The sequence below is a fragment of the Borostomias antarcticus genome, assembly GCF_949987555.1.
Source record: "Borostomias antarcticus genome assembly, contig: scaffold_390, whole genome shotgun sequence".
In the NCBI taxonomy this organism is placed as follows: domain Eukaryota; kingdom Metazoa; phylum Chordata; class Actinopteri; order Stomiiformes; family Stomiidae; genus Borostomias; species Borostomias antarcticus.
This window is the reverse complement of record NW_028176059.1, coordinates 31,191-43,000: the sequence shown is the minus strand read 5'-3', so window position 1 is coordinate 43,000 and position 11,810 is coordinate 31,191. Positions and strand designations below refer to the sequence as shown.

Genomic DNA, 11,810 nt, shown 5'->3' with positions numbered 1-11,810 from the left:
CTAGGGGGCGATGAGATCACTTTCCCTCCTATAGATGGGTTCGCCGTCTACGTCACAGCGGGGTGCGCACGCACGCAGCCTCTTTGGGAAAAAGGAACGAGCGAACGAGGAACGAACTCGCTAGCCACAGTAGCTCCGTTTCGTGTAGCTAATTATGCCTCAAAGCCGCTGTGCTGTGAACTGTACAAACAGAAAAGAACAAGATGATGGCCTCAGATTCTTCAGAATCCCCTCGAGATGTCACCCTTTTCAGAGGAACCACCGAAAGCTGTGGTTTAAAGCCATAAAGAGAGCAGATTGGGGACTAAAACACTTTTTTTGTGTGGTGCGAACTCATTTCTGGTACAGATGTGGGAACATAAGAATGTAACTTGACCCGCGGTATTCTAACAGGCGCTTTACGTCATTCCGCACCACCGCTCGCCTGCCCATAGGGGCGCAGTAATACCACTCATTGACCCATTGCTGGCTCGCACATTAGATTAGCCTACCGTTCTCAAACTCCTTGTTGTCTGTCTGGTTGTAATTTAATTATTACGAACAAAGCCTATCTATTTATAGTTTCTATCTCTGTAACTGTCGCCGGGTCTATATCTGTTAACTGTCGGGACAAGTAGAAGTTTAATACATTAGGCTGAGTGTTCTCATATGGAACATGGCATCAGGACGAGTAAGATGGCTAACGGAGATGACCAGAGATGTGTTTGAAATGGTTCACTCACTCCCTCCCTATTACCATGGATGTATTGAGTGCGACTCATAGTGAACTACATGGGGAATGATTTAACAGTTTTGGGACACATGGAATGTAACTGCGTAAGATATTCATGACTCAAACAAGCAGACGCGCCGATCACTGATGGCAGCAGGTTGAAATATCAGGTAGTAGCCTAGGCTATTCAGGTTCCATGTTTAGTTGAATGATAAATCCCATATAAATGGTTGGAATTCTAATGATGTGCAAGTGTGATTTTGTCAACTTAATGCTGTCTGCTAATAGCAGGCTGTGAAGCTGCACGATGAGACCGTGATAGCACGTTAGCTCACGACAGCAGCTTCCATAATATTAACGGTAGCTGTCGGTGGCTAAAAAGCAGATAGATAACTTTACAACGTTGATTCCTGTAGCTATTTTGATGCTATAAGTTCAACTTCTGTTTCTCGGGCAGGAACGGAGACGAACTCGCATTAGCAGCAAAGCAGCTAGAGGAATGATCGCGCGGTCTCTTTAGCCCTGAGACCATCAGGCAGGCAGCAGGAGGTCGTTGAAGGCTTTATATATTATTATGATATTATGTCTAATAATACATTCGTTGAAAGTACACAGGCTGATCTACTATACGGAATTGGACCGAGGAGTGTTCTCATATGGAACTATGCTGCACACGCCCGCCCGCGACAAGAGCTGAATTGTAGTCAGCTTGCCCCGCTGCGCGCAGGACGCGTGCGTCCCCCGCTCCGAGCAGAACGCAGGCGGAATGTCGCTCCCCGTCTGAAACGGCCTTGACTCCTGGAATCCCAAGGTCTTTCATATTGAAATTATCTTGATGGCCTGGGAAGAGACGTGTTAAGGGAGTGCATCAGTCGTGAGCCTTGACAGTAGGCTACCAGCCTGCGCTGCGCTCAGAACAAAGTTGGATGAATGGATGGACTTTTTGGAATCCTGCAAAAATGTTTATTGCGCTCTAAAATCATGAAAGCATAAATGTAAAAATGCAGCAACAGAAGTAGTCTAGATGAGATGGTGGTTTAAATGAATGGCAACACATAAATTCAATGGCCGGTCATGGCAAAGCACCCGCTAACGCAGGCTCACGATCCAGGGCTAGGAAACCGGTTCCTCCAGTTTATTTGAATATAAAAGAATTTGGGGGGGTGGGGGGTTACAATAGTCTAGTCCAGGTTCGCTGGAGGACCTGTATTTTCAGTGTTTGCTGGTAGCGGACTGCATCGATCAATGCAATGACTCTTCAGTTTTACCCTTTTCATCAATAAAACATCATTTTTACAACCATGTCTCATTGATTGGGAAGGCATTTAGAGCTGCCGGTCTATTAGCCTACATTCGGACTCAGAGGATGACATAACTGTTTATTGAGAAACAATTGGCTATATAAAGAAATACCACAATGCATGTAGTCTAGATATATTACATTATGGTTATACACTTTATGGTAGACTGCCCGCTCGCTAAGCAGGCTACTGTGGCTGTTTTGTTCATCGCCTATAGGCTACACATTAGAAAAATGTTTTTTTTTATATAGACCTAGAAGGAATCATTTCCTATTTTAATACAATTCAAATTCTGCTTAGAGGGAATTATTTTCAACGGACATTATGACCTGAGCATAATTAATAATTATCTAAGTTAATATAGGCCTATGAGAGCAACGCTTTTTACGATAGGCTAGGCCTATACGTCTTGTGATTGTACTGTAGCCTAGGCTACAACTTAAGGCTTGCCCTATTGAATTCATTTTATAGGCTACTCATTATTATCGAATTATCTAGTTGATATATGAATAAAACAATAAGCCGTTTTAATGGCTATGGGCTACTAGTTGTAGCTATATGATGCGCTCTGCTCTTACGCACGGTTGAGGCAGCAGCTCAAATACACAGCCAACTGGAGATGTCGCGTCTGGGGAGGCTCTGCGTCTCTCCACCAGTCCCCAGCGAGTCCAAGCTATTCCCAATGAATAATACTTAGGCCTATTTATAATAGCCTACATAGCGCAAAACTGTTCATATAATAGGCTGTAGCCAGCGCGAAACTGCGCATTCCCTATAGCCGTTCATTGAACAGCTGGCGGCCGGTAGGCTATAAATAAATAAAAACATACACGATATTTTGTTATTTGAATGATCTTGAATATATATATTCAAGATCATTCAAATAACAACATATTGTGTATGTTTTTTTCATTTATAATTTAACAATAGGGGGTGCAACAGAACACAATTTTAGGGAAAGTCATTGACAGGCGGACTTCAATGTTTTATTAAAATATAGTTATGTGCAAATGAAAACCCACAATCGTCCTATGGACCTTACCCCGATTTTGGAAATCAGATAAAGGCGTTCACAAGACCATTTCAATAATCGCATTATTACAATTATCGGTTGATGTCTCACTGTCAAACCTGCCGCTATGCACAAGATAGTTAATGTCCGGATATGATTGGCAATGAGTGATCTTTACTCATGGCGACTATTTCAATTTTGTATGGATCCACAAGTCGATCAAGCTTATTTTTTCTTTGTATCGTGCTGAAGCCATATAGCCTACTGCGCTCAGACTTGGCTACATTATGCCCTGTCTTCAAATTTACTTCCGGGGTTTACGAGTAGCCTAACAGTTGAATGCGTTCCAGAAACAAAACGCAAAACCCTCACGTTCACCACATCTTTACTAACAAATATATTTACAATACTGTTATTTTGCGCATTTGACCAAACAGCCACCACGTCTTGACCCGACGTCAGTTACCGAGATAGATAGGCTACTGTAGGCCTAGATATATTATAGGTGTTCGTAATAATTAAATTACATCGAGGTGGATAAAACATGTGTTTGAGAACAAGGTAATAATAACAATTAAACGTTATTTGTATAGCCCCTTTCATACAGATACCTTCAGCTCAAAGTGCTTTACAACAGAGCATTTAAATTAAAGAATGTGAAATTTAATGATGCTTCATTCGTAGACTATAGGAGAAAAACAGAGCCCAGCCTGCTAAATCTACTCAAAGACGCCACCTGGCGGTAGTGCATCACTAAAACGAAATAACACCCGTCTGAAATCCCACGAGATTTCCAACGGGATTTCCCTGCCAAATACCGCGACGTGAAATGCTGCAGCAAGTTACATTCTTATGTTCCCACATCTGTAAGTTATACCAGTTACCTCGGGGGGTTTTCTCATCAAATTACATTGATTTGACTGTTGGTTTAGCTATTTATTTGTTTACTTACCGGTAATAATTTAAGTAAACAGAAGTAACTCATAACCTGCACGCTAAACTAAGTTCAGGAATTGGAAGCCCAATGCTAGCTAGCTAACGTTAGCTAATGCTAGCTAACACGCTACTAATGCTAGCTAACACGCTACTAATGCTAGCTAACACGCTACTAATGCTAGCTAACACGCTACTAATGCTAGCTAACACGCTACTAATGCTAGCTAACACGCTACCTAGTGCTAGCTAACACGCTACCTAGTGTTAGCTAGCTAAGTCAAGGCCCGAACTTGACTAATGTTTAGACAATATTGAAAATACTCCGACAAACTATTGCAAATCTTTTTTCTGTTACTGCTGGCTTTGTGTTCGCCGCGAACATTTGCAGAAACATAAGCAAGCGAACGGTCTGAGATGTTAAGTTTTGTGTTAGTTAACGTTAATATAAAATGGCCGCTGGACTGAGGGAAATTGTTTGTTTGACTCTGCTGAATTTGGGTTTTCCCCAAGTCCACAACTGGTACTGTTTGCATTTTAAGCTGTTAAAAAATACTGGCGGGGGGGAAAAAGATCATTACTTATTCTGAGGAAAACAGGATGGCTGAAATGTATTGATTATGGTACTTTATGCACACAGATCATTACGAAGGGGCCAGGCTCATGGCAAAAGTCTTTGAGCAGCAGTCGTCAATGGATGAGCGCCAGGACGTTAGAAAGAGACGGCGCAACACACGCTATCACTCCAGTGACGAAGGTAATATACTAAGGTGCATTCAACAGTCCCAAAAGAGTAGTACTTTTGAAATCGTGAGCTAATTTAGTGATATTCCACTAGATGTTCCAAGCCCCGGGCAGCCATTGGTCCCCACTATGCAGGCCAAAGACCAGGTGCCAGGTGCCGGAGTTGAAAGGCCTCTGCCAGCGGTCCAGTACAATCCACGTGTGCTGTACAATCCAGGTATGCATGTTTGTGTTGAAATGAAATGTCTATGCCTACTGCACACTGATAGTTGGACTATTTTTTATTTATTTTGAATACCATTTTACTCATCTTGCAGATTTTCCAAGCTTGTCCCATGTGGGCGAGCGGGGCCCAGGCCCCATTTATAGCACCCCAGCCAGATCATACAGCACCCAGCCAGACCAGGTAAGAGTGGCATGTACTGCTGTGGTGTCTACCTGTCTTGTCTTTATTTAGTTTCCCTCCAAATGCCAGAAGCCAAAGCCAACACCATAAAGTTTCCTGCTAATCCCATTCAGTTAGCTCTGTGATTGGCTTTTTTAGATTGAATACCATTTACTCATCTTGCAGATTTTCCGAGCTCATCCCCTGTGAGCGAAAACCATGCGAGCCCAGGCTTCATGTATAGCACCCCAGCCAGACCAGGTAAGAGTGGCATGTACTGCTGTGGTGTTGTGATGTCTACCTGTTAATGTCTTAATTTATTCTCCTTCAAATGCCAGAAGCCAAAGCATGCTGCCAACACCATAGTTTTATGTCAATGTACTTATAGCCACATCTGTGTTTATCTAGATTTCCAGAGGTCTGTACATCAGCAGTTCTCAGAGATGCGGGAGCAACTCCGTGAGCTTGCACGGACTGTGAGGGAACTGGCCCAGAGCACGCGGCCTGTGGAGTCTGGAGCCCAGGGAGAAGTGCTGGATGTACTGAACCCTGCCCAAACGGACGAGGAGCTGCAGGTCTGTGAGGCCAGGTTGAAGGACCGGGAACATCAGAGGAAGATGGTGAGTGTCTGCAGGGCGGAACTTTGTCTTATTTTTGCAGTGCAGGGAAGGGTACAGTAAATGACTTTGTTTTGCAGACACAATACCTAGGTGCCATTGGTGGCAGAGACTTGGCGGACACAGTCCGGCGGGTGCTGTCAGCTGTAGCCACACATGCGGTGTGGAGCGCCTACAGTGTGCACGGGAAGAAGGGGAAGAAGCCACTGAAGAGTTTGACACTCTTCAATGTTCTAACATGTAAGAAATGGTTCATATTTTGAATATTTTTTAATACATCGTCTTTGTTCCATGACCGATGTGAATTGAAACCATTACCTTTCTTGATAACTTAAAGGTGCAGTGATGGTCTCCATGCCAAAGGCTACGATGGCGGAGGTGGCCGCCCAGCTGCAGGAGACATTGAAACATGCCCCTGCTAAATGCAGAAGGGTAAGTGATGTCTTTTTTTTTGGTTTCTCCTACCCAGTGTGACTGCATGGTTCCAAAGATTGTGTACCACTTTTTTGTGCATGTATGTGCGTTGTGTATTTACGGCCATTTCATTGTGTCTTTAGGTATCTGCAGAAGTCCGCCTGAGCACAGCCCATCCAAGCACAGTCCATCTGAGCACTCCCCAGCATTCTGATGAGGAAGACTTCCCTTCCTAGCTGCCCCCCAGCCCATCTGAGCACAGCCCCCCCCCCCCAGCCCATCTGACGCCCACCCGCAGCCCATCTGAGCACAGCCCCCCCCCCAGCCCATCTGAGCACAGCCCCCCCCCCAGCCCATCTGAGCACAGCCCCCCCCCCAGCCCATCTGAGCACAGCCCCCCCCCCAGGCCATCTGAGCACAGCCCCCCCCCCCAGCCCATCTGAGCACAGCCCCCCCCCCCAGCCCATCTGAGCACAGCCCCCCCCCCCAGCCCATCTGAGCACAGCCCCCCCCCCAGCCCATCTGAGCACAGCCCCCCCCCCCAGCCCATCTGACGCCCACCCCCAGCCTATCTGAGCACAGCCTGCCATTTGTTTTGTAAATAACTGTTTTTGTATTATTTTTTTTTATCCTTTTTGTTTTTAAACTTGTTTATCATGTTGCAGGCCAGACATTGTGTACTTTTTTAATAAAATAAATTGTTCTTGACTGAATGGTGTTGTGTCATAACTTTTGTACCATAATTTTGCTTGCTGCATTGACTATGACATTAATAGGCTCTTTGCACAAGCTCCACTACTTCCTGACACTCTACAGGCGTATTTCTTTCCTGTCCTATACTAGTGGATGGAAGTGATTGATCAGGTGTGCTGCACACCGGATTCATCGCTATTGCTATCCAATAGTATAGGACGGTAAAGAAATATGCCTGTAGTTTCAGGAAGTAGTGGAGCTTGTGCAAAGAGCTGATTTGTTTTGTAATGCAAATTATAAATGTAGCCAACGGAAGTGTAGACCACGTTGCAGCAACGTAACAAAGTAATATATAAACGTGTATACAACGTTGCAGCAATATACATCGAAATCATCGCGGAAATCACAACGTTGTGTACACATTGCAGGCACGTTGCAGACACGTTGGACCTGCACGTTGCAGCAACTTGTGTGCAGATACCGCGTTTGCGTTGCATGCACGTTTAACTTGACGTTGAGTGGACCATACAAAAGTCTAAATTGCACGTTTCTGCAACATTGCTGCAACCTGATTGTGTTAGTAGGGTATGCTACTATCAAACCAATGCGCTAGCTACTGTCCATTCCAACTATGCTACTATCAAACCAATGCGCTAGCTACAGTCCATCCCAACTATGCTACTATCAAACCAATGCGCTAGCTACTGTCCATCCCAACTATGCTACTATCAAACCAATGCGCTAGCTACTGTCCATCCCAACTATGATGCTATCAAACCAATGTGCTAGCTACTGTCCATCCCAACTATGCTACTATCAAACCAATGTGCTAGCTACTGTCCATTCCAACTATGCTACTATCAAACCAATGTGCTAGCTACTGTCCATCCCAACTATGCTACAATCAAACCAATGTGCTATCTACTGTCCATCCCAACAATGCTATCAAACCTATGTGCTAGCTACTGTACATCCCAACTATGCTACTATCAAACCAATGTGCTAGCTACTGTCCATCCCAACTATGCTACTATCAAACCAATGCGCTAGCTACTGTCCATCCCAACTATGATGCTATCAAACCAATGTGCTAGCTACTGTCCATCCCAACTATGCTATCAAACCAATGTAATAGCTACTGTCCATCCCAACTATGCTACTATCAAACCAATGCGCTAGCTACTGTCCATCCCAACTATGCTACTATCAAACCAATGTGCTAGCTACTGTCCATCCCAACTATGATGCTATCAAACCAATGTGCTAGCTACTGTCCATCCCAACTATGCTACTATCAAACCAATGTGCTAGCTACTGTCCATTCCAACTATGCTACTATCAAACCAATGTGCTAGCTACTGTCCATCCCAACTATGCTACTATCAAACCAATGTGCTAGCTACTGTCCATCCCAACTATGCTACTATCAAACCAATGTGCTAGCTACTGTCCATCCCAACTATGCTACTATCAAACCAATGTGCTAACTACTGTCCATCCCAACTATGCTACTATCAAACCAATGTGCTAGCTACTGTCCATCCCAACTATGCTACTATCAAACCAATGTGCTAGCTACTGTCCATCCCAACTATGCTACTATCAAACCAATGTGCTAGCTACTGTCCATCCCAACTATGCTACTATCAAACCAATGCGCTAGCTACTGTCCATCCCAACTATGATGCTATCAAACCAATGTGCTAGCTACTGTCCATCCCAACTATGCTACTATCAAACCAATGTGCTAGCTACTGTCCATCCCAACTATGCTACAATCAAACCAATGTGCTATCTACTGTCCATACCAACAATGCTATCAAACCTATGTGCTAGCTACTGTACATCCCAACTATACTACTATCAAACCAATGCGCTAGCTACTGTCCATCCCAACTATGATGCTATCAAACCAATGTGCTAGCTACTGTCCATCCCAATTATGCTACTATCAAACCAATGTGCTAGCTACTGTCCATCCCAACTATGCTACTATCAAACCAATGCGCTAGCTACAGTCCATCCCAACTATGCTACTATCAAACCAATGCGCTAGCTACTGTCCATCCCAACTATGCTACTATCAAACCAATGTGCTAGCTACTGTCCATCCCAACTATGATGCTATCAAACCAATGTGCTAGCTACTGTCCATCCCAACTATGCTACTATCAAACCAATGTGCTAGCTACTGTCCATTCCAACTATGCTACTATCAAACCAATGTGCTAGCTACTGTCCATCCCAACTATGCTACTATCAAACCAATGTGCTAGCTACTGTCCATCCCAACTATGCTACTATCAAACCAATGTGCTAGCTACTGTCCATCCCAACTATGCTACTATCAAACCAATGTGCTAACTACTGTCCATCCCAACTATGCTACTATCAAACCAATGTGCTAGCTACTGTCCATCCCAACTATGCTACTATCAAACCAATGTGCTAGCTACTGTCCATCCCAACTATGCTACTATCAAACCAATGCGCTAGCTACTGTCCATCCCAACTATGATGCTATCAAACCAATGTGCTAGCTACTGTCCATCCCAACTATGCTATCAAACCAATGTAATAGCTACTGTCCATCCCAACTATGCTACTATCAAACCAATGCGCTAGCTACTGTCCATCCCAACTATGCTACTATCAAACCAATGCGCTAGCTACTGTCCATCCCAACTATGAGGCTATCAAACCAATGTGCTAGCTACTGTCCATCCCAACTATGCTATCAAACCAATGTAATAGCTACTGTCCATCCCAACTATGCTACTATCAAACCAATGTGCTAGCTACTGTCCATCCCAACTATGCTACTATCAAACCAATGCACTAGCTACTGTCCATTCCAACTATGCTACTATCAAACCAATGCGCTAGCTACAGTCCATCCCAACTATGCTACTATCAAACCAGTGCGCTAGCTACTGTCCATCCCAACTATGCTACTATCAAACCAATGCGCTAGCTACTGTCCATCCCAACTATGATGCTATCAAACCAATGTGCTAGCTACTGTCCATCCCAACTATGCTACTATCAAACCAATGTGCTAGCTACTGTCCATTCCAACTATGCTACTATCAAACCAATGTGCTAGCTACTGTCCATCCCAACTATGCTACAATCAAACCAATGTGCTATCTACTGTCCATCCCAACAATGCTATCAAACCTATGTGCTAGCTACTGTACATCCCAACTATGCTACTATCAAACCAATGTGCTAGCTACTGTCCATCCCAACTATGCTACTATCAAACCAATGCGCTAGCTACTGTCCATCACAACTATGATGCTATCAAACCAATGTGCTAGCTACTGTCCATCCCAACTATGCTATCAAACCAATGTAATAGCTACTGTCCATCCCAACTATGCTACTATCAAACCAATGCGCTAGCTACTGTCCATCCCAACTATGCTACTATCAAACCAATGTGCTAGCTACTGTCCATCCCAACTATGATGCTATCAAACCAATGTGCTAGCTACTGTCCATCCCAACTATGCTACTATCAAACCAATGTGCTAGCTACTGTCCATTCCAACTATGCTACTATCAAACCAATGTGCTAGCTACTGTCCATCCCAACTATGCTACTATCAAACCAATGTGCTAGCTACTGTCCATCCCAACTATGCTACTATCAAACCAATGTGCTAGCTACTGTCCATCCCAACTATGCTACTATCAAACCAATGTGCTAACTACTGTCCATCCCAACTATGCTACTATCAAACCAATGTGCTAGCTACTGTCCATCCCAACTATGCTACTATCAAACCAATGTGCTAGCTACTGTCCATCCCAACTATGCTACTATCAAACCAATGCGCTAGCTACTGTCCATCCTAACTATGATGCTATCAAACCAATGTGCTAGCTACTGTCCATCCCAACTATGCTACAATCAAACCAATGTGCTATCTACTGTCCATCCCAACAATGCTATCAAACCTATGTGCTAGCTACTGTACATCCCAACTATGCTACTATCAAACCAATGTGCTAGCTACTGTCCATCCCAACTATGCTACTATCAAACCAATGCGCTAGCTACTGTCCATCCCAACTATGATGCTATCAAACCAATGTGCTAGCTACTGTCCATCCCAACTATGCTATCAAACCAATGTAATAGCTACTGTCCATCCCAACTATGCTACTATCAAACCAATGCGCTAGCTACTGTCCATCCCAACTATGCTACTATCAAACCAATGTGCTAGCTACTGTCCATCCCAACTATGATGCTATCAAACCAATGTGCTAGCTACTGTCCATCCCAACTATGCTACTATCAAACCAATGTGCTAGCTACTGTCCATTCCAACTATGCTACTATCAAACCAATGTGCTAGCTACTGTCCATCCCAACTATGCTACTATCAAACCAATGTGCTAGCTACTGTCCATCCCAACTATGCTACTATCAAACCAATGTGCTAGCTACTGTCCATCCCAACTATGCTACTATCAAACCAATGTGCTAACTACTGTCCATCCCAACTATGCTACTATCAAACCAATGTGCTAGCTACTGTCCATCCCAACTATGCTACTATCAAACCAATGTGCTAGCTACTGTCCATCCCAACTATGCTACTATCAAACCAATGCGCTAGCTACTGTCCATCCCAACTATGATGCTATCAAACCAATGTGCTAGCTACTGTCCATCCCAACTATGCTACTATCAAACCAATGTGCTAGCTACTGTCCATCCCAACTATGCTACAATCAAACCAATGTGCTATCTACTGTCCATACCAACAATGCTATCAAACCTATGTGCTAGCTACTGTACATCCCAACTATACTACTATCAAACCAATGCGCTAGCTACTGTCCATCCCAACTATGATGCTATCAAACCAATGTGCTAGCTACTGTCCATCCCAATTATGCTACTATCAAACCAATGTGCTAGCTACTGTCCATCCCAACTATGCTACTATCAAACCAATGCGCTAGCTACAGTCCATCCCAA

General features: G+C 44.0%; 1 protein-coding gene across 1 annotated transcript; it reads left to right on the top strand.

Moving 5' to 3' along the window:
- Positions 1-4,693: 4,693 nt before the first annotated feature.
- On the top strand, positions 4,694-6,433 carry LOC311328886 (uncharacterized protein). The gene is made up of 8 exons (XM_084462787.1): positions 4,694-4,715; positions 4,797-4,919; positions 5,020-5,108; positions 5,274-5,348; positions 5,496-5,707; positions 5,785-5,944; positions 6,042-6,136; positions 6,262-6,433. Exons 4-8 carry the CDS (start codon positions 5,324-5,326, stop codon positions 6,352-6,354), a joined length of 585 nt encoding a protein of 194 aa, XP_084318913.1. The 5' UTR covers positions 4,694-4,715; positions 4,797-4,919; positions 5,020-5,108; positions 5,274-5,323; the 3' UTR covers positions 6,355-6,433.
- The last annotated feature ends 5,377 nt before the right edge of the window (positions 6,434-11,810 follow it).

What these genes read in the sequence shown, in the direction of transcription:
- LOC311328886 (XM_084462787.1), top strand. Translation starts at nt 5,324, where the DNA reads ATGTATAGCACCCCAGCCAGACCAG. An exon ending in TAGCACCCCAGCCAGACCAG is followed by an intron (nt 5,349 to 5,495) that starts GTAAGAGTGGCA and finishes GTGTTTATCTAG; the next exon opens with ATTTCCAGAGGTCTGTACAT. An exon ending in ACTCTTCAATGTTCTAACAT is followed by an intron (nt 5,945 to 6,041) that starts GTAAGAAATGGT and finishes GATAACTTAAAG; the next exon opens with GTGCAGTGATGGTCTCCATG.